Genomic DNA, 26984 nt, shown 5'->3' with positions numbered 1-26984 from the left:
TGCACATCTGGAGCCTGTGCTCCGCAACAAGAGAGGCCGCGATAATGAGAGGCCCGCGCACCGCGATGAAGAGTGGCCCCCACTTGCCACAACTAGAGAAAGCCCTCGCACAGAAACCAAGACCCAACACAGCCAAAAATAAATAAATAAATTTAAAAAAAAAATTCTTTTCACTAGCATCCATGTTACCATTTGACATAAGCATTTGGTAGACCATCCTATGCTTCTAAACCAGTTTTCTTCAGGCTTACACATTCAGTCATGTTATTGGCCTGCCTGCTCACAAGGGAACGGGCTCTCTTAGGGGCAGGGATGGAAGTTCCGGTTCTGGGCCCTGGACCCGTGGACCCGTGCGATGGTAGCCTTTGCCCCCGACGCCTCTCCGTCTTGTGCTGGCTGCTGGCACTTCTGCCCGCTGGAAAGGGGACCATCTGGGCACGTGGATGGTGAATGGCTCCTCTGTCCCTCGGCCAGCTGGCGGCCCGACGCGGGCCGTGTGGATCTGCCACAGGGGTGGCGGCTCCCATCCATCTGAGGAAGGCTCCTTCCTCCCCCTGCCCCGTCCTGGACCACCCCTCCCTGAACTTGGGGGTTCCGTACGGCACATAAGGGCACGTTTCATCGTAGGGTGAGGGGTGCACACCTAAGGTGCACATGCCTAGGAATAAAGAAGTAAACCCCCTGGGTTCATGGCAGTTTCGGGGGGGGGAGCGTGGAGCCCCCGGTGTTTCCCACAGGCCGTACAGCAGGCTGACTCCGCTTTAGGAAGGGACGGTGGTTTTCATCTTCAAAGGCTCGATTTAAGCTGCTAGCGGGAGAAGGTCTCCTGGCCCGACTTTGTCCTCAGCCCTTCACCGCCCTGGGCTCTGGCACATCCCGCCCGTCAGGAGAAAGCGTTCCCCGCGCTTGCTGTCAGGACCTTACAGGGCAAGCGTCTGCTTTGCTGGCGCTGATGTGGCCCTGGCAGCGGCAGCCGCAGGGCTGCGGTGTCATGCGGGTGAAATCGGTCCCCGGGGACCAGCTGGACGGTACCGAGCGTCTCAGGCCTGGGCACGAGAGCCATCACCCGGCTGCTCCAGGTGGCGCCGGCCCCTCCTGCCACTCACTCAGAGGCGTGACCGAGGTGCGACCCGCTGGGCGTGCAGGCCCAGGGAGGACGACGAAGCTGGACGCCTAGGGCTGCATTTGGTCCTCCGTCTTGGACGCGGCTGGGAAGTGGGGTGTCCTCCTCTTCGAGTGGACCCGGTCCCTGTCAGTGAGGCAGGCGCGGTGCCACGTGCAGTATCTTCCAGCAGTGACGCGGGGACGAGGGTGAGATGGGCCAGCTCTGCGCCCTGCCCGCCACAGTCATGCTGCCTCCGCCGGACGCGTCTGCTCCTCCCTCCCCTCCCGTCCCCTCCCTGGGCCCCTGCCCGGTTCCCCCCCCCCGCTCTCCACACATCCTTCACCCTCCCCAGGCTCGCACGTCCAGCAGGCAGCAGCGGTTGCGCCTCTGAGTGACGGGAGGGGCAGGTGCCACCTGGGGCAGCCACACCCCAGTCTGCTTGGCCTGAGCCCCGGCCGAGTCTGAGATGTTCTGCACTGACCCGCCCGTCGCTCTCCAGGCTGCCCGGGGTGGGGGGTCCTCTGAGACCCACCTCTGATGGGGCCGGTGGCCCTGGGTCCCCGTGCAGAGCAGAGCAGAAGTCGAAGTCGGGGGGCTTCGGTCAGTTAGGCCTAACGTCCATGCCTCCCAGAGTCACAGACCTCGAGTGCGGGCTCTTGGGGTAAATATTCAACCCCAGGCTGCTCTGGGATTACGAAGCACGGCCTGTGTCTGCTCACCCCCGCGCACAAGCCTGGGGGCTCCCCAACTTTCGCTCTGTTTTCTGCGGCGTACTCACCCAAGCATACCTCTTTTCTGAGTGGCGTATTTCAGGAGGTGAGGTGGGAGCAGAGGAGCGAGAGTGGGGGAGGGTCATTTTATTTTTTCCAGAGCCCTTAATCGAAGTGACAGAGATCAACTCAAAAGCAGCTAAAGAAAACAAACAAGCAACAGGGAGAAGAGGACAATTTAAAGAGGGATTAGCTCACATCATTGGGAAGTGTGGTTGGATTCCCGGGCTCAGTTCACGTCATCCAGGTGCTGTCTCTGTGTCTCTGGGCCTCTCCTTCACACAGGCGCCTGCGGGTGTGACTGACTCCGGGAGCCGGTTCCCCGCGCCCCAGACTGCAGGGGGAGCTCTGCTCCGAGTCCTGGGGATGGGCCCTGCTGAGACCACGAGAAGAGAGGAACTCTGTTGAAGAGGGATGGCGTAGAGGGTGTGGAACAGATTAAAGCAAGAGAGAACTACTGCATTGATCCTAAACGGTGGCCCTTCAAAAAATCCTTAAGATTAGTAAATGTGAGGTTTTTTCAAAGCATAGTTTACCTTTAAATCCAACTCAGCTGTTTACCACTTAAAATGACGCTGTCTGTTCAGAATCAAATGCCTGTTCCTGATGGTGCACGCGTATTTTTTTTTTAATTTATTTATTTTATTTATTTTTGGCTGCGTTGAGTCTTTGTTGCTGTGCGCGGGCTTTCTCTAGTTGCGGTGAGCGGGGGCTACTCTTCGTTGCGGTGCACGGGCTTCACATTGCGGTGGCTTCTCTTGTTGCGGAGCACGGGCTCTAGGCATGCGGGCTTCAGTAGTTGTGGCACACGGGCTCAGTAGTTGTGGCTCACGGGCTCAGTAGTTGTGGCACACGGTCTCAGTAGTTGTAGCACATGGGCTGAGTAGTTGTGGCTCACGGGCTCTAGGGCACAGGCTCAGTAGTTGTGGCACACGGGCTTAGTTGCTCCGCGGCATGTGGGATTTTCCCAGACCAGGGCTCGAACCCGTGTCCCCTGCATTGGCAGGCGAATGCTTAACCACTGCGCCCCAGGGAAGCCCGGCACACGTTATATTTTATACGGTTGTTAAATGCAGATAAAGTGTGTTGCACAGCGCGTGGCTGGTCTTCCATGTGGTGACTGTGGACGTGGCCCCGTTGAGGAGATCGGCTGCCACCTCCCTCGGCCGACTGTCCGGGGGCAGCTGCGGAGAGGCTCCTGCCTGGGACCCCAGGGTGGGGGGCACAGCTCACTAGAGCCGCTGGGGGCGGGGAGAGTAGGCTCTGTGCCCCTCCCGGGCAGCCTGCTCCCCGCAGCAGGAACCAGAACACAGCTGAGCAAGCCCGTCTCTGAGATTTCCTCTCCATCTTAAATAGCACAACTTTATGATCGTAGATTCAAGGAAACTGAGGTGTTCTCAGAGCCTGGTCTTCACGGAGGACATTAGAATCCTGAGCACCCCTGAGCACCTGCCACGTCAGACAGCATCTTGCTTTTTCTTTTTTTTCAACAGTGATTTCCATTCCTTCTTTGTTCTTCCCTCGTGGAAGGTATGGCAGTTTATACATTATTGAACGGGTTTAGAGAAAGTCATAACTTTGCGGGTAAAAAGCTGCTTCACATAACCAAATGCAACGTGCTGGCAGTAGGAAAGGTTTCCTGGTGGCCGCGTTCTCCATATCCTCATCCATGATGTGATGGGCCCAGTGCGGGTCGCATCAACACCTGCAGCAAAACGTCCAAACACCACATTCTGTACAGTGGGGGACTTTACGATGAACTTGGGAACTAAAAGACAAGCACAGCATTTGAATTCGTCCTAGATCTCGTGAACACATGCTAGTGCTCCCCGGGCCTCGGTCCGTCCGTCGTGGCCTGGCCGGAGCCGCCTGGGTGTCCCGCACCACATGGTCGGTACCCGAGGCCCGGGTGTGGTGAGGAGCGTGGCCAGCTGCTCTGGGAGGTGCTTCTGTCTGCGGCCCAGGCTGCCCCGGAATCCACGCTCTGGCCCTGGGGAGCAGGCCTTGGAAAGGGCCGGGAAGCACGTTCTCCCAAACGTGATCCAGAGCGGGGGCGAGCGGAAGCCCCGGTTAGCGAGGGCATCTGGTGGGCCAGGTCCTGGTTAGTTACTGTTCAGTAGGTGAAGATGGGCTGGGACTTGGCAGGAGGGGTGTGAGGCTCTTGCCTCTCCTGTCGGGAAAAATGTGAAATCATAGAAGGAAATTAATCACATTATCCTTGTTAAAATCAAAACACACACTGGAGTCAGGTTGCGTTTTTGCTACAACTGGAAGAAGGAGGTGGTCTGACTTGAATGAACGAAGGAAAAAAAAAAGCAGAAGATGTGGGGAAATACACAGGCAGGGAAAGTGGGGAGCAGGAGAGTTCCCACACTGCCTCCTTCCCTAAAAGATAACGGATTTGCCTTTGAATTAGCACCTGGACGCCAAGGCTGTCCAGAGCTTGGGGCTCACACACGGGTCTCTGTCCCCTCCGACCTGGCATCTCGTAGCTGGCACGCGGCGGCAGTCATGTGGCCTCGGGTGAGGTCCAGGCAGGGGGAGATGACGGGGTCCTGAATCTCCAGAGCCGCCTTGTTTGACGTCCTTGTGATCCCGGCCGCCTGACTCTCCGGAGCCCTTCACCTGGTTGTCCTTATTCAGAAAGGCCGCCCTGGCTGCTGGTGGGTGGGTCCCCTTCCCTCTGACGCCTTCCTGCTCCCTCCTGCTGCTTCCCGGGGCTCCCCGGGGCTCCCAGCCCTTCGGCCCCGTCCACCCGGGCTCTGGCCTCGGGCAGAATCAGGGTTAGGGAAGAACTGGGGAAGAAGAGGAAACGGGGAGAGCCTTTGTCAACAACCCAGGTGACTCTGTTCTATTCACACATTTCCACCCAACGCCCCCTCCAGCCTGCCCCAGCCGCCCCAAAACTTGTCCTGGGGCCCTGGCCTGTTGCTCCTGATGCATTTCTTATCCCAAACCTTCTTTCCCTAACCTCAGCCCCACTTCCACCCGGACACACAGGGCCCATTTCATTCCCTAGAATCAAAGGAAGGGTTCATCACAGTTTGGGAGGGTGCGTGAGGGGATCTTGAAACCCCATTTCAGAGCCCTGAATGCATTTGCCCATGGAAATCATGACACAAGTAATGAGCACCTGCCATCACGCTTCACACTAGCCTCTAACGGAACTGTGCTTCTTGATGATTCTGGATTAAACAGGCTTTCATTGGATCACGGTCTGTCTGTGCCACTCCGCTGGCTGCGTGTGTTGGGCCAGTTCCCTGGTCTCTTTCTGCCTCGGTTTCCCCATCTGCAGAAATGGGGGGAGCCTGGTCTGTCACAGGACCGTTGTGAGGTTCAGATCATGTAGATGTCAGTGAGGTCGGTCTCCTCCCTACCCGCCCCCGACACACACCTGCCTGTTGCATTTCACTGCACCGGCCGCCATGTATCTCTGCTCCCATTAGATAATGTTTCCCAGGTGCCAAACGCCTGATGGGCAGAGTTTCTGTTTGGGTGGCCGTTTGGCACGTAGGGCCACGGCCAAGAGTGTTCAGAGAGGACTTAGACCCTCTCCTGGTAAAACATCTGAGAAAAAAGAAATTCAACACCCAGCTCAACACCAGTTAGTAAGAGTAATAATTGTCATTCATAGAGCACGTTCTGTCCTTTATATGTGTAATCTGAATTTAGGTACCTGTTTTAGGCTGATTTGTCCACCCTCAAAATTCATATGTTGATGTCCCATCCCCCAGAATCTCAAAGTGTGACTGTATTTGTATAGGGCCTTTAAACAGGTAATTAAGTTTAAATGAGGTTTCTGAGGGTGGCCCTAATTCAGCATGACTGGTGTCCTGTAAGGAGAGGAAATTAGGACACAGAATGCAGACGCAGTGAGAAGGCAGCCGTCTGGAAGCCAGGGAGAGAGGCCTCCGAAGGAACCAGCCCTGCTGACCCTTCATCTGTGACTTCCAGCCCCCAGAACCATGAGAAAACACGTTTCTGTTGTCGAAGCCCCCCAGTCTGTTATGGCCCCCCCTTGCAGACTATCCAGTGCCATCGTTGTCCACATTTTAGGGTAAGAAAACTAAGACCCAGAGAGACTAAGTAACTTGCCCAAGAGCACACAGCTAATTAGTGGCTGACCCGGGATTCCTGCTGGGGCTGTGCTCTCAGTCACTCTGCTGTGCTGCCCCCAAGACCCCAGCCCAGAGTTGCGTCAAAGACTGTTTAGGTCATATTAGAGCAAAACAGGTTAATTTTCCAGGGGTGTTTGTATGTAGAAAGTTCCAGTCTTGATAGAGACATATAAGCTTCTCTTATGGGCAGGGAGTGCGCCTGTCTTATCTCACTCTCCCCAGAGTCTAGGAAGGTTCCTGGAAGGAGCTCAAGGCTGAAGTAATTAAATTGTTTTGTGTTTGAAAAAAAGCAGACAAAGTAGTATGTTCGTAAGTCAGCAGTATGACTGACTTACGTAAGTGTCTTCCACGACGTATTACGAGGCGTAAGGTCTGCCGTTGTCTTTTCTGTTGATCTTGACACCTTTCCACCTTTTTTTATATATATTTTAACTTTATTGGATTATAGTTGACTTACAAGGTTGTGTTAGTTTCAGGTGTACAGCAAAGTGATTCAGTTATACATATACGTATGTTTCATTCTTAGATTCTTTTCTCATATAGGCTATCCCAGAATATTGGGTAGAATTCCCTGTGCTATACAGTAGGTCCCTGTTGGTTATCTATCATATAAATAGTAGTGTGCGATGACACCTTTACGTCTTGATAAATATTCTAAAAGCTGCTCTTCCCTGGCTCTTCAAGTAGACTTCCTAGCTTACAAATTTGGAAAGGTCTCCTAGAGAGTTATTTTTAAATGTTATTTCTTGAAATCTTTGTTACCCATAAAAATTGCACTCTGCCTGGCCATTCCTGCTCGGCGTGCCGACTGCCCCGGGAGGTTTGAAGGCCTTCGTGCCCGAGACTTCTGGATGGAAGTTTACTTCCATGAACTGTCCTGTGTGCCTTCTGGATTAGGACGCCATTGAATCATCACAATGCCGTGTCATTGCAGAGGTGAACTCACCTAGCTTTGAAATCAAAGGTTGAGAGGTTCATGTTTTCAGGTGTAAAGCAAATTAACTCTTACGTGGAAATCTACGTGTTTAACTTGGTCCAGTGTCCCAGCTTACTCTTTATTTCTCATGCACTTGAGTAAGACGCTGAAGAACAAAAAGAAACGGCAGAAACCATTAGCTTAAAGAATTGGTGTCTCGGAGCTTCCCTGGTGGTGCAATGGTTAAGAATCCGCCTGCCAATGCAGGGGACGCGGGTTCGAGCCCTGGTCTGGGAAGATCCCACATGCCGCGGAGCAACTAAACCCGTGTGCCACAACTACTGAGCCTGCGCCCTAGAGCCCGCGAGCCACAACTACTGAGCCCACATGCTACAACTACTGAAGCCCAGGCACTCTAGGACCTGTGCTCTGCAACAAGAGAAGCCACTGCACTGAGAAGCCCGTGCACCGCAACGAAGAGTAGCACCCGCTCGCCACAACTAGAGAAAGCCCACGCACAGCAACGAAGACTCAACGCAGCCAAAAATAAATAAATAAAATAAATATATTAAAAAAAAAAAGAATTGGTGTCTCCACTTGAAGACCCAAGTGAATGAGCGCTTATCACGGGAGTGCTGTCACCTCACACTCCTTGCTCTGCTGGTGGCACTGAGCAGAGCACGCGTCCCGGGGCAGAGAACGCAGCCTGAGGCGGGTCTGCTCTGGAAGCCAGCGCCCAACTCTCCGTGGTCGTGGTCGGAGACGATCATAATGCCTCCTTTTATTCCTCTGACCTCCCCACCTGGCAGGGGAGTAGAAGCAAAGGTAATTCTCAGGACCAAGCTGTCTTTACTGCAGGGAATTAAGGGAGAAGGAGGTACAAGCTACCCATAAAAGCGCTTTGGTGTCCTTTCAGGAAGAAACAAACATTTGCCAGTGGCCACAGTTTCCATGCCACGAAAACCTCCACACTGACTTAGCTGGGAGACGAGGCGGGTGAGTGGCACGGCGGGCCCCCGGTCCAGGGGCACGTCCCCATCTCTGGGGCCGACGTGCCTTCCTCCCCTTGGCTCACTTTCTACAAGGTTCCGGAATTCTGTGCATTTTAACCAGGTTAAAGCATTTTTACCTTAGGGCTTTTCCAGCTGTGTTCCTCAGGCACAGGAAGGGATAATTTTCACATTATAGCTCAGCACTGACTCACACATGTGACTGAAGCAGCAATTCTATGTTTGATGCACTCTGAGATTTTCTATTTTGTTCCCTTTTAAAAAGAAGACAGCACCTACATACAGGCTGGTCACAACCCCGTTAAACCGATTTTCTGATCCATTAGTGGTTTTTCAATCAGAATGTGAAAAATTCTGCCTTAGATTTAATGTATCGGCTATTTTTTTTTCTTCTAATTCACTCATCACAACTTGTGGGAAGTCTCTGCAGTGTTGAAAGAAAAGAACAGGAGGAAGGAGGGGTATGGGTTTCTGCCCAGTGGGGCCGCTCCACTGCCAGGTGGCCCTGGGAGGGCACTGAGTGTCCTCGGAATGGAGGAGAGGGTGCTGGCCTGAGCACAGGCCAGCCCTGAGGGGTGCTGAGAGCTGGGGCGGCTCTGCAAGCTCATTTTGTCCAACTTCCCGTCCAAAACGCATAAGACGTTTTCTGTCCTGATGCCTTGTTTTTTTGTTGTTTTTGTTTTGTCTTTTGTAGTAGTGGCACGGGGATGCTCTCTAATCATTTTCAGGCTTTACACTGTTTTATCCTCTTGGTTTGCTGGTGCTCTAGCAGTTTTTTGAGGAAAGCAGAGAGATCAGTTTTGGTAATTCCCAGCTTTCAGGCATTTAGCCACTGTCACCTTCTCTGGTCACCAGCCACGGGACCCAGTCCGTCCTATATCAGGTGCAGCTGCTGCCCCTTGGACCACGCCCCGCCCTGAGCCCTTGCCGGGTGGCCGCACGCTGAGCCCCGTGCCCGCGTGGAGCCCATGCCGGGTCGCCGCACGCTGAGCCCCGTCCCCGCACTGAGCTTTGCCGTGTCTCCGCAGGCCTCGGCAGGACCCGCAGGAAGACAAGCGCACGCGATGCATCGCCCACACCCAGCATGGACGCGGAGTTCCCCGCCAACGGGGGCGGCGCCGACCGCATCTACGACCTCAGCATCCCGGCCGTGGTCAAGTTCGCGTACGCGGCCGAGCGCGAGGACGAGCTGTCGCTGGTGAAGGGCTCGCGCGTCACCGTCATGGAGAAGTGCAGCGACGGCTGGTGGCGGGGCAGCTACAACGGGCAGGTGGGCTGGTTCCCGTCCAACTACGTGCTGGAGGAGCTGGACGAGGCGGCCGCCGACGCGCCCGGGGGCCCGAGCCTGCGGCCCAGCGCCGCGCTCAGCAACGGCCAGGGCGCGCGGGTCCTGCACGTGGTGCAGACGCTGTATCCCTTCAGCTCGGTCACCGAGGAGGAGCTCAACTTCGACAAGGGCGAGACCATGGAGGTGATCGAGAAGCCCGAGAACGACCCCGAGTGGTGGCGCTGCCGCAACGTGCGCGGCCAGGTCGGCCTGGTGCCCAAGAACTACGTGGTGGTGCTGAGCGAGGGCCCGGCCCCGCACGCCGGCTCTGGCCCCGCGGGGCCTGCGCGCGCCGGCCGGTTCGCGGGCCGCGAGTGGTACTACGGCAACGTGACGCGCCACCAGGCCGAGTGTGCGCTCAACGCGCGGGGCGTGCAGGGCGACTTCCTCGTCCGCGACAGCGAGTCCTCGGTGAGTGCGGGGTTGGGGGGGGCAGAGGGGTGTGCCCGTGTGTGTGCACGTGTGTGCGCGTCTGTGTGTGTGATGTGTACACGTGTGCGTGTGTGCACAGGGCGCACAGGGCGGCTCGCTCATCAGGGACAGAGAGTCCTCGGTGAGTGGAACGCTCGAAGGAAGCAGAGAGATGTGTGTGCGTGCGTGTGCCATTCCCTTCTCAGGTGTGTGAATGGCCTCAAACAGCGAGGGTATTTGGGGCTCACGTTAAGAGGGATGAACACAGTTGGTGTGTGTCCTGAGACGCCCCGCTCTGCCTTGGGCTGAAATCCGCCTGGACTGCCCGGCCTTAGCTGCACCTCTTCTCCGGGAGGTGCCTTCTTGCAGATGGCACGGTAAGTACAGTGTGTTGTTAGGCTTCTGAAGGTTTGCTGCCTCTTGACTCAGATCACCCCTGTTCTGTCGTGCAGACTCAAATGTCATTTTCTCCCCTGGTTTCTTCCCAGTTAATGACGCCGTCTCAGCCCTGGTGGTTGACCTTGTTTCCTCTCTGGGTCTGAGACACATCAGATGTTCTCAGCAAGGCAGGCACCCGGTTTCTGACACCGCCTTTTGTTGGTTGGTCGGTTTTGCTTTTTAAGCCGTGTAATCCTCAGTACATCTCTGCCTCAGGCACCACTGAGTTTATTTCTGAAAAGCTTTTAAAGCACTTAGGAAGAGAACGGAAAGGGAAAAGACAGTTGTTGAGAGAGAGGAGTTTGTGTGTGTGAGCAGAGTCGGCGGCATGAGGCCTCTCGACTTGGAGCAGATTGGTTTCCAGCACAAATTCGGAGGTCTGTGTTTCAGGTGTGTGGCCGAGCCCGTCTTGGGGAACTGGGCTGTGTCACAGGAATTAGCCTTTTTGTGTTTTCATTGTGGAGGTACTACTAAACCGGTTTTGTCGATCCCTACAAATACACCTTCCAGAGTGAGTCCCCCCAGAAGGAGAGTTTTGAAGATAGAGTCCAGTGTAATTACTTTGTATTGGTTCCTGCAGACTACAGGTTAATTTTTATTTTTTTTATTTTTTATTTTTTTGGCTGCATTGGGTCTTCGTTGCTGCGTACAGGCTTTCTCTAGTTGCGGCGAGCGGGGGCTACTCTTCGTTGCAGTGCATGGGCTTCTCATTGCGGTGGCTTCTCTTGTTGCGGAGCACGGGCTCTAGGCGTGCAGGCTTCAGTAGTTGTGGCACGCAGGCTCAGTAGTTGTGGCGCATGGGCTTAGTTGCTCCACGGCATGTGGGATCTTCCTGGATCAGGGAACGAACCTGTGTCCCTTGCATTAGCAGGCGGATTCTTAACCACTGTGCCACCAGGTAAGTCCCAGTTTAATTTTTTAAAAGCAACCTGTAAGACTAGTAAGCTCGTGCTATGTACTGTAATTGTTGTCTTCTGAAAAGGTTGATACCACAATAAATAAGTGCATAGTCAAGGTTCCCTGTTGACTGATCTGGGAGGAGTTCAAGGCCCCAGAAGTGATTTTCCCCTTAAGAGAGGGGGGCAGATGTGATGGTGGTGGAAACTGGCCCCCCTGATGGTGGTGGCAGGTCGTGGAGACGGCGGCGCCTGCCCTGTGCTTCGGCAAGCGCACAGGGCCTGAACGTTAACTGCATCTGAAGTCTGAATGCTGAGCTTTTCTTTAAAAATTTTTAATGAAGTATAGTTGATTTACAGTGTTGTGTTAATTTCAGGTCTACAGCAAAGTGAATCAGCTGTACATATACATATATCCCCTCTGTTTTAGATTCTTTTCCCATATAGGCCATTACGGAGTATTGAGTAGAGTTCCCTGTGCTATACAGTAGGTCCTTATTCGTTATCTATTTTATATATAGTAGTGTGTGTATGTCAATCCCATTCTCTCAATTTAGCCCTCCCCCCTTTATCCCCTGGTAACCATAAGTTTGTTTTCTATATCCGTGACTCTACTTCTCTTTTGTAAATAAGTTCATTTGTACCTTTCTTTTAGATTCCACATATAAGCGATACCATAAAGACAAATATCATATGATATCCCTGAGCTTTTCTTATCCAGAGTTGGTGGTTTCTGGCAGGACATCACGTTAAGTTGTTCTAACGTGAGGTCAGCTCCGTGCACAGATCAGGGCGGAGGCTTCAGAGATCGGGTCCGGAGCACTTCCAACCCTCCTGAGAGAAACTCAGAGGAAGCACCGGTAACCCGATCACAGTAGGAGGTGATCAAGGGACAGGTATGATCCAGGGTTGAGGAGTATCGTCTTGATTTAGGAATGTTGGGTTTGAAGAGACGTCTTAGAAGGGAGAGGGGCGAAAGCGGCCCCCCAGTGTGGAGACAGCGCCCCATGTCCTTCTTTCCGGGTCTGGGGTAGGGGACCGTCCTTGGCAGAAGGTGGAGAGGCGTCGCTGGCTTAGGGAGGACCTGTCGCTTTTCCGTGGGACAAACACATGCAGGCAGCGGTCACTGTCTGATCTCGGGACCGAGTCCTTTTGGAGGTGGAGGGGTACTTGCTTTATCTGGCCTCCATCCCAGAACTTGAAGAAGCTCCAGTGTCGCATTTGTCTCGCGTTATTAGAGAAAAAGCTAACTTTTTCTAAATCATTGAGACATTAATTGTTTATATTTTATTTTAACCATTTTTTATGGGAGCCTTTCCAGATTTTTTTCCTTCTGTTTTAACTTAGAAAACCAAGCTACGACATCTCATCGTGTGCTGGGGCCATTGATTCCCGGGGCAGAGGAAGGGGTTTATTTGCTGGGACTTGGTCAGCTCTGCACCCACGGTGGCACTGGCTTGGGCTGAAGGCTGCCAGGTGGCCCGAGGGTGCGCGGGGCTGCTTGTCCTGATGGAACTCGCCGTGACATGTGGCATTTTCTGCTGTTCGTGCGCCTGCCTTGTGCCAAAGGCACGCTCAGGGGACTCTCAGGTGTGTCGCTGCTCTTCTCCTGAAGGGCCACGACAGAGAGAGGCCAGCCGCGCTGTCTTCCTGCTCATAGCCAGTCTGTCCTCAGCTGTCGTCTGCAGCTGTCAGGAACCGTCCGGACGTACAGATGGACAAGTCCATTGCTTATTCCTTTTCCGCCGTCCACTGCCTCTGCTTCCTGCCACTGTCTCCGCATCTCCTTTCCTCCCCTGCTTTGTCTTTTTTTCTGTTCATCTTGGCATCCCTAAGGTGAGAGCCTGGCTTCCAAAGCCGCCGCCAGGCCGGTGTGAGCCCTTAGCTTCATAATCTTGCACAGCTCCTGGGTGAGCGTTCCTGCCGGACTCAGAGGCCTCCCCATTTAATTTCCTTTCCTTCCTTGTGGTCTTTGGGCCCAGGGCTCGCCTTTGGTTGAGGTCACTGCAGGACCTGTGATTCCTCTGTAAGTACGGCTTTTTTAGAGTGCATCTTCAAGATGTGTTTCATTTTTAAAATAGCCTGAGTGAGTCCAAGATAAATAAGCTCGACTCTTGCTTGATATTTTGCATTTAAAAATATTTCATATTTTTCTGTTTTGAAAAGTAAAAATATACCCAGCTCTGAGTCCTGGGAAATCTGTGCTTGCGGGGGGACGGATGCGGGGGGGAGGGAGGGATGTGCATATTTCAGAAAAACAAGCACAACTTTGGCATATCCTGCGGTATCCCAGGTCAGTGATATGCTGGGTGTTTCAGAGGTATCTGTTAGACATGTTTTATCAGTCGGTGAATGAACCGGACCACCCTGCTTTGGCTCTCTTTCCTGTCCTGAATCTTAATATCGGCTGTTATTTCTTCATCTTCTCTCTCCCCCTCCCTTTCTCTCCTCCCTCATCTGCAATTGTCATTTATCCTCAGCAGCTAAAGACGAAACGGTATGGCTTCGTATTCTCCGTGTTTAACCATTATACGTCCACCTGCTAATCCAAACCTCATTAAATCTAGCAAATTCAAAATTCCTACCTGCCTTCTGATGCTTATCGTAAATCCTTATATATTTGTTCAGTCTTATCCTGTGGATATGGTTAGGAAGCTGTACTTACGATGAAGAATAACCAGTAACTAGATTTCTGTGTGCTCTGTAAGTGGTCAGTGTTTTACTTTTTCCATTACTATAGAAAGTGACAGGTTACAACTAGGATGAGGTCTGCAAAGCATCAGCCTGTGGTATAGGAAGGCATTTTTCTCTGTAAGACATTAAGGATCCCAAAGAGAGCATCTGTTTCACCTTATTTATTGTGTCCGACAGTAGTATTTAGATACTAATCTTTTGTCATACAGCACATTCACGTGTGAAAAGACTTGCTAAAGATAACTTACTGTATATATTGGCCACACTAACAGTCTATTTGGGTTTCATCTCCTACTCTTTTAAAACAAATCTATTAAAATTATTTGGCCAGGAAGAAACAGAATAGAAGGATTAGCATAGTTCCTTGCTATATTTTTCAAATTGCATTTCTTATAGTAATTGGAACTTTTAACCAAAACCCTGTTTTCAGGCAGTTTCATCACTCCATCTCTCCAGATCAGTGGTGCTCAAACTGCAGGTGTGCCAGAAGCTTCTGGAGGGCTTGGTCCCAACAGCCCACAAAGTGCCCAAGAATTTGCCTTTCTAGCAATTCTCTGGTGATGTGGATGATCTAGGGACCACACTTTGAAAACCCCTGGTTCCTGTTGTGACATCTTCGTGGTTTTATACATATTTACAGCAATTATTTAAACTCATTTCTGCTTACTACTACATTTCCAAGAAATATAAAGATGCTTAGAGGTGAAGATTATAATTACCATAAGGCTTAATTTTATGTAGACCGTTAGGTTTTGTTGAGTGGAATTCATCTCCGGAAAGTGTTTTCTGTTCGTTTTTTAGCTGTTTAGAGTTTGGTGACGAGCCAGCTGTGTTTGCAGTGCGTTTCTGGCAGAGGATGGGAAAGGCTTCAGGGCCAGAGCAGACTGAGGGCTGCTCCCTACACAGCTCAGAAGATGAGCAGCATGGCCTGAATTCCCTCCTGCAGAGACTTGCTGACAAGCTTCCTAAGTCCATGGTCTGGCACCACGATCCCTAGGTGTTTCCTCATAAATTCGTTCATGTTAAGAAAAAGCCTGTTGTACGCATCTTTCCGGTTGCAAACATAATGTTGTTTTTAATTGTCAGGCTTTTGGCCCAGGACCTGATGGAAGTTTTAAGCCTAGATATTTAAAAATATTTCTCACCTCAAGCATATTTAATTCTTAAACCTGGAAGGACCACAAAGATCATTAAGTTTGGGCACTTTTCTAAGAAGAGCTGACTCCTCGTCACCTGATTCTCAGACCCCAGCCTCGTCGGCCCTGACTGTCTCTTCAATACTGGACGTTAAAAAACCAAAGAAGATGCAAAGCCCCGCACCCTATACTGGGGTCAGTGAAGAAGACACGAGTCCTATCTAAAGCTAGTCCCTAAAGTATAATCAATAGTGGCTCCCGCTCAGTGTGTCCTCTTTTCTGTTGGGGCCCCTGGAGGACCCCTAAGCTGCCCGAGGCCTCGTTTAAAGGTGTGGCTCCCAGTTCTTCCCAAAGGCGGGGCCTTGCTGGTTCCGTTCTGTGCGAGCTCCACCTCGAGCTCCACCTCGGGGCTCCTGTGTTGGCACAGAGCTTGTTAACAGAGCACGGAACTAGCAGGCAAAGAATAACCGGCCTTTCAGTAATACAGAAGGCACTTGAGAATCGTGGAATTTCAGCCTCAACGCTATCATTTATTATGAAGGGATTTAGATGGAGTTTTGTTTTGTTTTGTTTTTAACTTTTAAAAAATTTTTATTGGGGTGTCGTCGATTTACAATGTTGTGTTAGTTTCAGGTGTACAGGAGAGTGAGTCAGTTATACATATACATGTATCCCCTCTTTTTTAGATTCTTTTCCCATATAAGCCATTACAGAGTACTGAGTAGAGGTCCTTGTTAGTTATCTGTTTTATATATAGTAGTAGTGTATACGGATGGAGTTTCATCTCTGCTGTATTATGGGTAAAAGAAGGCAAATAGGACCAAATCCCTTTTGTTTGGAGGGAGATGATGTAGAAAGCAGAGCAGAGAGAGGCTTGTTACCTGAAACCCACCTGCCTCACGGCACCTGCAGAGGGAGGCCGTGCAGGCCGGGCTAGGCCAGCGGACGCTCGGGGAGTCACAGTCACATGGCTGATGGCAGCTGGCGGGTCCTCCTTGTCCACACCTGCATCCCTCCAGGCCCCAGAGCCCCGCCAGCCTCTCCCTCCTACACCTGCGCTCCTGCCGTGCTGCGTGGGCCCTGCTCTCTCTTCCTCTGGACCTTTGCACACATCTGGAGGACTCCGGGGTACAGTCCCCGCCCCCTCCGGTGCACACACAGCCTTCACGCCTCGTTCCGCCACCTCGGCTTCTGGGAAACCTCCCTGCGGGCGCGCTCCTGGGTCCCATGGCGGATCCTGTGCTCACAGGCGTAACGGCTGCGCCAACCCCATCACGGCCAGCTCAGCACGCGGAGTGCATGGTGTGTCGTCCTGCTGGCCCTTGACGCCTTGTGCCACGTGGGACTCCAGGAAGTGTTCTCCACGTTCACGTGTGGAGGTCGATTGTCCAGAACGTGCGTGTGGATTCAGGGTGACGGGGACCCGGCAGGGGCCACAGCAGGGGGATGCCCAGCCCTTCCTCTGTGCCCGCTGCCCCCTGGGCTCCTCCTGCTCACGCACTCGTGAGCTTGGGTCGGACCCGGTGGCCTCTGGCTCATGACTGCTGCCGCCAGAGGGTCCAGACGCCCTCTCCTCAGGCCTGCAGGTGTAATGGGGAGAGAGATGGTCGTCCAGTAAACCACTGGCAACTGAAAAACCACTCTCTCAAGCTAGAAAAGAAAACTGTGTCAAAGTAAATAATTCATCCATGATAGTATTCAGAAGTGTTTTCATAACAGTCCCTCAGACCATTAACTCCCTTGATGTAAACATTTATATTGCTGTCACGTAAAATCGCTAGTCCCTGTTAGGAATAGGGACTGTCCACGCGCACGCTCTGGACAATCGATCTCCACACATGAATGTGGAGAACGTTTCCTGGAGTCCCACGCGGAGCGAGGAGTCAAGGGCCAACAGGATGACACACCATGCACTGCCCCCAAATATCAAAAAGCTGTAGTGGAAATTTTAAAAAAACTGGATCAAATATAATAAGTTTTTGGCACTTAATGTATTAGAAAGGTGTGTGTGGATGCAACGTGTAGACCTTTCAGTCTTTACTCTTAGCTACAGCTGGAAAGAAACAACTATAGAAATAACCCTGAATAGGCTTGTCTTCTAGACCGAGGGCCCCCTTTGGTTTACAGAAGAGGTGAAAGGCTTATAGTCTGATGGTCACTGCGCTCTATTAGCAATGAGAGAAAATGGTTGAAATTGTTAGGGTTTCTTTGAACTGAACCTGTTGTTTTTAACAGCACACACGCACAGGCAGACCCGGAGTGAGGGGCGGGGGGCTACCGCCCCAGCAGGCGCACGTGGGCCCTTCCGGCGGGTGTTTTCTGCCCGGGTTGTGGTTTCTTCCCCTGGTGAAGGGGAAGCACCTTGTGAAGCGAGGTGAGAAGCCTGGACAGAGGGAGGAACGTTTTGCCTTCGGCTCTGCTCGGCGCTTGCTGAGCATTTCTTTCTTGGAGGCAGGCACACCCGCCTCTTCTCTCCCCGCTGCCAGGGGTCTTCACCGCGTGTCCTTTGGAAACAGTTCCTTGGCGACTTGCAGAAGAAATTCTACAAGAAGCACTTAGGTTTTGGTCTCAAGATGCGGGCGAGGAATGTACTTGCCCCGCAGAGATGGTGTCCGAGGCATCTCACTAACACTCCCGATATTCAGGTACTCAGGAGGCCCGGTGGGTGTGCCAGCCAGGGCCGGGCAGAGTCCCTGTGCATTTCTAGGAGGTTGAGATAGAAAAACGTCAAGTTCAGGGATGACTGTTGCCTGACCCCAGGCCCGAGGGGAGCAACCCTTTTTAGTTCAGGAGCCGGGTCTGAGCCGTGTCGAGGGTGATCTGAAGGAAATGATGGGCTCCTTTGTACCCCCGCCGAGGCCCCTCCTCTCAGCATCCCTTCTGCCAGGACCCCCCTGCCGATTCCTGCGGTAACTTCCAAGGCAGGAGAGCACGTGTCCTCACCCATCCTGCTACTTTGGTTTCCTCTGTTCAGATTATAAGGTTTCCACCGGAATTTCACCAGTTGTTAGCACGTTCACTTTTTAAAAAAATGTTTGTTATTGTGGCAAAATATATATAACATAGAAGTTGAACATTTTAATCATTTTCAAGTGCAAGTTCAGCGACGTTAAGCGTATTCACATTGCTGTGCAAGCGTTACCACCATCCTTCCCCAGAGCTTTTCCGTTTCCCTCGCTGGAACTCTGTCCCCATTAAATGATAAGTCCCCATCCCCTGCCCCAGCCCCAGGCTGCTTTCTACTCTCTGTCTCTATGAATTTGACTAAGTACGTCGTATAAGTGGAATCATGCAGTGTCTGTGCTTTTGTGACTGGCTTACTTCACTCAGCATAATGTCCTCAAGGTTCATCCATGCTGTAGCCTGGGTCAGAATGTCCTTCCTTTTTTAAAGCTGAATGATACTCCATTGTATGGATGGACCACACTTTGTTTATCCATCATCTGTCAAAGGACACGTGGGTTGCTTCCACCTTTTGGCCACCGTGAATAATGCCGCTGTGCACATGGGTGTGCAAGTGTCTGTTCAAGTCCCGCCTTCAGTTCTTGAAGGTCTATACCCAGCAGAGTTTTTGGAGCAAATGGTGATTGGTTGGTGAATTTTTTGAGGAACCGCAGTCTGTTTTCCACTGCGGCTGCACCACTTTACCTTTCACCAGCTGTGCATAAGGGTTCCAGTTTTTACGCATCCTTGCCTACAGTTGTTGTTTTGGTTTTTTGTTTTTTCATAATCATCAGCCTCATAGGTGCAAAGTGGTGCCTCACTGTGGTTCCGGTTTACATCAGCACAGAGCCTTTCAGTCTCAGCTGCGCCTTTGGCCTATTTGTGGGTGTTTCTCACGGCGCTGCTACCAAGCAGTTCCTAAACGTGGCCTCAGTAGCACGGCGAGAGCAGCACAGAGAAATAAAAGAGTCGCCCCACGGAGCTTGTAACACAGAAAGCTGTTTTATCATTCTGTTAGATCACCCTCCCTAGTCGTCCAATAGAGCCTTCTTTTATTTTTATTTTAGTTTCTTATTTTTTGGCCATGCCACGCAGCATGTGGGATCTTAGTTCCCTGACCAGGGATCGAACTTGCGCCCCCTGCATTGGAAGCATGGAGTCTTAACCACTGGACCACCAGGATATAGCCTTCTTTTAATCAAAATTGATTCCCTGTCTGTACTTATGCCACAAGCTGTCAATTGATATGTGTAAATATATAATACCATTTATTATTGATAAGTCACTCCAGGCATGGCATGGCCAAAAGACAGAGAATGACAAGGGCAGTATTCTAAAAGTCTGTCCTCCGAGGTGTTCCCATTAACTTTAGGAAATGCATCTGGGGACGCAGAGAGGGATAATCACACATGCACATACTAACTTACAAATGGACCGTAAACACGTCTGTTGAAAGATTAGGTAGATGGACTTTGAGGGCCCTACTGTGGTTGCTGGTCGATTTCTCTTCACTTGTGTAAACAAGTTTATTTCAGAAGCTAATGAGAGCCATAATATTTGATCATGTCACCTGTGGGATTGGCTTTAGGCCTATAGAGTAAATATTTCAGAGACGCGTTTATAGGAGAATAGAAAATGCCAGTCAGAAGGTAAACTGATGTAAACACAAAGAGTAGAGCTCCTGTATAGAGAGGGAGTCAATTTTGATTAAAAAAGGCTCTGCTGGACGGCTGGGGGTGGCGGTGATCTAATGGGTGATGGACCTGGAAGGCCACTTTTCTGAGATTAGAACCAGGAGAATATTGATCAGCGGAGTACAATCTGCCTTCAGCCCACTGGCTCTCAGGTTTCTTTGGCAAAGGAACTACTTCTCTGGACAAAAGATTACCTTCCTTAAAGAAGCAAAAAAGAGAGAAGAATTTCCATGTACCAGACAAGGGGGAAAGAATGATACAGCTTTTGGTAAGAAACCGACAAGGTGACCCCTCTTTGGGGGCAGAGAGAGCGTTAAATATTTGTATCAATTGTTGGTGCTTGAAGACCAGCATGACCAGAAATCCACCCAGCGCCCACCTGGGAGGCTCAGTAGACCACACCAGGGGCACTTCTCATCTTGCCCTAAAATCTGAAGTGAAAGATACGTGGACATTTTAAGGTTATTAAAGACTCAGGAGGGGGCTGCCCTGGTGGCGCAGTGGTTGAGAGTCTGCCTGCCAGTGCAGGGGACACTGGTTCGAGCCCTGGTCTGGGAAGATCCCACATGCCACGGAGCAACTGGGCCCGTGAGCCACAACTACTGAGCCTGCGCGTCTGGAGCCTGTGCTCCGCAACGGGAGAGGCCGCGACAGTGGGAGGCCCGCGCACCACGATGAAGAGTGGCCCCCACTTGCCACAACTGGAGAAAGCCCTCGCACAGAAACGAAGACCCAACACAGCCAAAAATAAATAAACTTAAAAAAAATAAAAATAAGAAAATAAAGGCAGAAAAAAATTTAAAAAAAAGAAATGAAGACCCAACACAGCCAAAAATAAATAAATAAATAAATAAATTTATTTAAAAAAAAAAAAGACTCAGGAGGGCCTGGGAGCAAGGTCCCTGCTTCCTCTATTATCTCTTCACAGCCACATGCTTAGAAAAAAATCATATCAATACCTAGGCTATTGGGGATGGAGAATGAAGCAAAGGATATTATGGGCTGTTCTCAGTGCTCCTTTTTTTTTTTTTTTTTTAATACTGGTGATGAGAAAATCGTGATTAAATCTTGAGTAAAGGAGAGAAACATTTGACCAGGGCGTCAACTTTATAAAAATGCAAAGGTGCTTTTCAGCAAGTGTTTGAAACAATGGATCAAGTTGGTGAAGCTGTAGAAATAGTATCAAAGAGGGTATAATTTGGTTTTCCTTTCTAAAAGTTGTTGTGAGCAGAAATTGCAAAGAGGTAAGATGTAAGAATTACCTGAAGGAACGAATAGTGGAAGAGATGCTCCAAATTGGAGATTCACCTGTCAGTGCACTTATTGAGCACCTACTGTGATCCCAGTGTGGAGACGTGGAGTTCAATCAGGTTCTAGTACTTAGAGGGGTTATATTCAAATAGGGACCTAAAACCTAAAAAAACAATAGTGATAATAATAAAAGCCCTGAGAGAGGGTGGTTTTTTGTCAGTCTATCAGCTGTCCTCACATTCCCCTTGGAAAATGACTTCCTAAAATGTCAGGTGAGTGAATGACTTAAACTAACAGATAATTCTTCAGAACCCCAGGTTCAAAAACTGTGAGAATAGAAAAGTCAATCCTTTGAAGAATAGTCGAGGGAAGGAGAGAACAAGAAGTGATGTGATGTTCGAATTGAATTTGAAAAGTTAGCACAGTATTCTGCAAAGAGAAATTATACCAAATAACGAGAAAGGGAACCATGGGGAAGTTTGGGCAGTGGGAAGAAGCAGGAAGATAGGACTGAAGGGAGGACGGAAGCTAGTTCCAAAACTGGAAACAGGTACAGGACCCAGTCTATGTTTTAGTCCAGCCCAAGGCAGCTTTAACAAGTTGCGGTCCCGTGGTGGCTTAAAAAGATGTCCACAAATCATCTGATACCCCTCCCTTCAAAGGGTGGAGGTGACGGCCTCCCCATCAGCAGGGTGTCACTTGATAACTCACATCTGATGAACAGAATGTGGTAGGAGAGGTGGTGGGCGACTCCAGGGACTGGATTGTAAATGCACGTGGCTTTGCTGCGTCTGGGATCGCTTGATTTGTGGGGAGCCGGCCGTCACGTTGTGGAGGTGCTGAGGCAGCACTGTGGAGGCTGCAAGACCAGGGACGGAGGCCTCTGAGCGGCTCATGTGAGCGGACCACCTTGTATGTGGACCTGCTTCCCCAGCTGGGCCTTCAGATGACCGCAGCCTCAGCCCATGTCTTCACGACAGCCTGATGGAGCTTGGTGGCTCCAGGTCAGTCAAGGTTTAAGGTACTCCCAAATTCCCAATTATAAATTGTTATTTAAGCCACTGGGTTTGGGGGAGATTTGTTACACAGCGGTAGACAAATAGTACGAGTAGCCCAGGTAGAAAACAGGACCATAATAAGATAGGAGACAAAAGGAACTGAAAATTAAAGTTCAGGAGATCGTGCTTTGCCCTTTGTGTTTAAAGAGAGAACAGACAGGTGGCTTTCGTGTCAGCGATGTTCCTTTCCTTCTGCTGAAACCCAGGAGGAGACCTCAGAGGTACCAGGTGGCAGACGTAGGGGTCTGTACAGCCTCAGTCACTCCTGGGCCAGTTAGCTCGGCGACCATCTGTTGAGTGCTTATTATGTATCAGGCCCAGTTTTTTCTCCCAAATATATAAAAATAAGAAAGAAGGAGCCTCTCCCTCAGAAAGCTTAGAGCCTCGTAGGAGAGCCATGTAAACAAGCACTGATGACTGATCAAGGTGCAGTGCGGTGTAGTGCTTCTGTGATAGGATGTAGGCCTCTTGTAAGTGGTGTGGAAATTATGTTCTCTGGAGACTTTAACTGAAAAACGTTTTAAAAAATCGACGAGATGCTGATGGCTTTATAAAGCTTCATAGAAGGAACTTAAAGAAGGGGCACTAGGTGACAGTTTTGCTTAATACCTCCCCAAAGACGCTGTGCTTCTGACATTACTATAGTTTATTCAACTGCCCCAGTCTCTTCCCAGTTTCAGGAGTTATCTCTGTTCCGTGGTTACAAAAACTGAAGAACTGTTGGGAAACTTGCCCAAGGTCTCAAAGCCAGTAAGTAAAGGAGCCAAAATAGGAGAGCAGGCAGCCTGGTAACGGAGCCAGTGACTCAGCTCTCCTGCTTCTCAGCAGCACGATTGTGGTGGAGAACTGGGGCCTGGATGGGTCACCGCCTGCCCGTGTCACGTGACCATCTGCTCATGGTGGACTGGTTTCTTGCAGACCGGTGCTTCTGCTGAAAACAGCTAGAAAAGCTGGACGAAACATTGAGACAAACACAAAGCAGCAGAGAAGTAGACCTTCAGTAGTCTGTGGTGCTGGGGGGCAGAAATGGGAGGTCAGGTGCACTGAGGGGGCAGGGCCCCCAAAAGTCTATACACTGGGATCAAAGGCAAACTGGGAATAACACCACACTGTAATCAGTTACTTACATCCCTCATTGAACTAAGGTGCCCTGCCCACCCCGGGTGCAGAAGCAAAGCAAACCCTCTCGGAGGGCAGTAATACCATTGAGAACCTCAGGGTGTCTCTTTGATTTTTTTTTGTACACAATATGCAGCATTCAAAGAAAAATTACCAGGAGACAAAACTGGATGACCAAAATCAAAGGGGGGAAAAAAAGAGACATTAGAACAGACCCACAGATTTCGAGTTTTTATTTATTTATAAATTATTTATTTATTTCTATTTTTGGCTGCATTGGGTCTTCGTTGCTGCGCACAGGCTTTCTCTAGTTGTGTTGAGCGGGGGCTACTCTTCGTTGCAGTGTGTGGGCTTCTCATTGCAGTGGCTTCTCTTGTTGCAGAGCACAGGCTCTAGATGCGCAGGCTTCAGTAGTTGCAGCATGGAGACTCAATAGTTGAGGCACATGGGTTCAGTTGCTCTGTGGCATGTGGGATCTTCCCGGACCAGGGCTCGAACCCATGTCCCCTGCATTGGCAGGCGGATTCTTAACCACTGCGCCACCAAGGAAGTCCAGATTTTGAGTTTTGAAATGCAGTCTTTCAGGTATATGGATGAATAGGTTCAAGAAACTCAGCAAGATCAATCTGAGCAGAGAATTAGAAGTAATAAGGGAGAATCAAGTGAGAATCCTAGGACTAAAAAATACAGTAAATGAAATTAAGGACTTGGTAGGTTTACAGCAGATTAAATGCAGCTGAAGAAAGGATTAGTAAATAGGAAGATAGCTCAGAGGAAGAGAGATGTTAGGATACACATGCAAAAAAATAAAAGGACAGAAAATACAGAAAAGAGCGTAGAGATTTTGCTACAGATCGAATGTTTGCATGTTGTCCTTCCCCCCCAACTTCCCACCTTGTTAAATTCATAGGCTGAAGCCTGATCCCCAATATGATGGGATTGGGAGGGAGCCCTCATGAATGGGATTAGTGCCCTTATAAAAGAGACCCCAGGGAGCTCCCTGGCCCCTCTGCCACATGAGGACACAGTGAGAGGATGGCTGGCTGTGAACCAGGAAGCACGTCTTCACCAGACACTGAATCTCCTGGCTACTTCACCTTGGACTTCCAGCCTCCCGAACCGTGAGGAATACACTTCTGTCATTTTTAAACCACCCAGTTTACGGTATTCTGTTGTCGTAAACAGAACTAAGATTTACAGGACCAAGTGAGAGGTTTAACATACATGTAATTGGTGTCCCCAAAGAGGGGACGTCGGGGTGGGGGGTGGACAGGAGAGTGGAGCTGTGTTTGAAGAGAGATGTGCCCCTGCCCCGTGACTCACTAGTGGCCGAGCCTGGTCTTCCAGCTTCAAGTTCAGCACCTTTAGAACATCTTTCATTGTGACACATAATACCCAAAAGACTTCATTGAAAAAGTACTTGTTGAACCCAGGTCAGGAAGGTCGAAAAATAGGGCCCAGGTCAAGGTCAAGAGATAGGACGTTGCTGGCCCTCTGGAAGATACTCCCATACCTGTGTGTGTTTCCTGATTGCACCACACCTCCTGCTAGAGATCACTGCTCCCTTTCATTCTGAGCTGGTCGTTTTCTTTACCGTTTTAGACCTATGTTTGTGTGTTTTGGTTCTGTCTGCTTCTGGGTTGTACCATTGGTATCGCACTGTGGCTGTTCTGTTCTTACTTTCTTCTTTTGTCCACACTTTGTGAGATCGTTCAGTCCGTGCTGACGCATTCATTTTGTTGTGTGATGAAGTGTCCCCTCCTGTGTTTATCGACTCCTGCAGTGGACGTGAGGCATGTCGGCACCTGGGGCCAGCATGAGTGGTCCTGCTCAGACATTCATGACCCTGTCCCCTGCTGCGCCTGTACACACGCTTCTCTGAACCCGAGCACGTCCCGGGGTGAAATAGCCGGGTCCTGGAGAAAGCGTGTCTTCAGCTTCTCGATGACGCAGAGACCCTGTATCCAGGCCCGCAGCAGTTCTGGCTCGAGCCCCCACCACCGGGAGGGGTTCCCGGTCCAGCTCTCTCCCTACCTCGGAAATGACCGTGGCTTGTTGGCTCTGGATGAGGGACTCACCCTGTACCCAGCATGGGAAGCGCACAGCACTCCCTCGTGTGGACCTGCGTCTCCAGATCATTCGCGCCGCAGATGCTGGGCTGGTGGGTCTCGGTCCTCTTGCTCAATGCAGACAGGCCAGCAGACACCTGTCAAGGTTCTGTGACAAGCTTAGCGTTGGAGCATCGCTGAGCCCTCCCGCCGGCACCCCCCGCCAGTGCAGGCGAGTGTGGCTCCGTCCTTCCTCGCTCGACTCCCCTCGACTCCCCGGAGGCTGTTTGGGAGCTGAGCCTGGAAGGATCACAGCCCTCGTGTACAAGGCCGAGGGGGCCGAGTTCTCAGGGATCGTGTGGGGCAGGTTCGTTCTGGGTCTGGAGCAGCTGCGTCTCCGTCAGATCCAGGGGACCGGCTCGGGGTGAAGGGAAGAGAGTCCCTGCTGTCCCTTCTGGGGGGCTTCCCCACTGGGACTGTCTAGAGCAGGGCCTGACTTCTCAGGACAGAGTCCGAAGGGCATCCGCTGCCTCGGGGTGAGCTTGGCCGCAGAGCCGCCTCCTTCGAGAGGCTACTTAGCCCGTAAATCGCATTCCTGTCGTGTCCTCGTGGCTCTGAGCATTTGAAAACACTTCTGGTGGTTTGGCTCAGCATTTCTCAGACTGCAACAGGATCCCCAGGAGGGTTCATGAAACACAGATGGCTGGGCTCCGCCCCAGAGCTGCGGATTCAGGGGTTCCTGAGAATTCGATTTTTCACCTGACAGATTCCCAGGAGATGCTTATGGTGCGGTCTTGGGAGCTCAGTTTGAGAACCACTGGTCCAGTTCATCTTCAGGCTTCGTTTAGAATTCAGTGGTAACACGTAACAGTGCATTTTAGTACATAGATTGGAAAATGTACTCATGCTGAATTGAGATTTCCCCAAAGGTTCAGCAGCCCTGCTTGACATAAATTTAGTTCATTCTACGTCCTTAACTTCAAGGTTTCTACTCAGAGATTAAAAATTACTTTCTCTGCTGCATTGGTTTTACTGCTGTAATGCGCATATACACATGACACACCATGATGTTAAATTAAGGAGCTTAAATTAAAAGCAAATTCAGAGTCGTCTGTTGATCACGGGGCTTAATTAAAATTGAGCCTATCACATACCGACTCTGACTGACTCACCTACTCCCTCCGTACGATGCCACTTTGTCTATGAATTGATTAAAGTATCTCTAAAACTAGCTCAGTGCCTGGCTTGTGCTAAACTATAAAACTGAAGTCGCCTTCTATCTTTATCTGAAGGCACAGACTTACAGCACAGAATGTATATGCTTATAAAAATTAACAGATGCTTGAAACTAAATATGACTTCACAAAAACCTGAAGCCCCAGGAGAGAGCTGAGCGGTCCCTAGTGTGTATGTGCTGCTGGACCCAGGGGCGTGGTGACTGCCCACGGAGCTTCTCCTTCACCCACCAGGACTGATCACCGTGTGTCAGTGGCCCCGGGGCCGATGCTCCGGGCCATCCGGTGCAGAGCACCTGTCAGGCGGTACCTGTTTTAGTTTGTTCTATTTTCAAAACCATATACAACATCCAACTTGGGTGGGAATACTGAAAACACTGAGGCCAGCTCGCATCCATCGTGTTCAGTTTCATGAAAATAGTAGTGATTTGAGAATTGCATAGATGATTACTTAGAATGTCCTTCTGTGCTGTGTAGCTGGTTGACAGGGTCATCTGTGACATCAGCGTTCGTGATGATTCATTCTTTTTGAGGGGCCATCCAAGGCCCCTTCGCCCCATCCCCAGTCGCCCTCCTGGGCTGGCTCAGAAGATCTTCACCCCATGGTGATTCATTTCTAAGAGATCAAGTTGGGGAAATAAATTTCAAGTTCTGTGTCTCCTTTCCCACCTGCTCTGGGCCCCTAATCCTCTAATGGCCATGATTCTGAAAATAATACATAGCCCAAGGCCTAATCAGAGATAAAACTTCCTGTCTCTTCCTGGGTTTCCTCCAAGTCGTCAAGCCCTGGGTTTAGTATGGGGATAAGGTGAGGT

At 50.7% G+C, this 26984-nt stretch overlaps 1 protein-coding gene across 2 annotated transcripts in view; it reads left to right on the top strand.

Moving 5' to 3' along the window:
* The window catches only part of NCK2 (NCK adaptor protein 2), a 138529-nt gene that overhangs the window by 106762 nt on the left and 4783 nt on the right, over window positions 1–26984 (top strand). For both annotated transcript variants that reach the window (XM_036873597.1, XM_036873596.1), the window contains one exon: window positions 8948–9657. In XM_036873597.1, coding sequence (XP_036729492.1) covers window positions 8948–9657 — 710 coding nt within the window. The remainder of the gene's footprint in view (window positions 1–8947; window positions 9658–26984) is intronic.

This window comes from Balaenoptera musculus, chromosome 13, assembly GCF_009873245.2.
Source record: "Balaenoptera musculus isolate JJ_BM4_2016_0621 chromosome 13, mBalMus1.pri.v3, whole genome shotgun sequence".
Lineage (NCBI taxonomy): Eukaryota > Metazoa > Chordata > Mammalia > Artiodactyla > Balaenopteridae > Balaenoptera > Balaenoptera musculus.
Note: the sequence above shows the minus strand (reverse complement) of the source record. Positions and strands in the feature narration are given on the sequence as shown.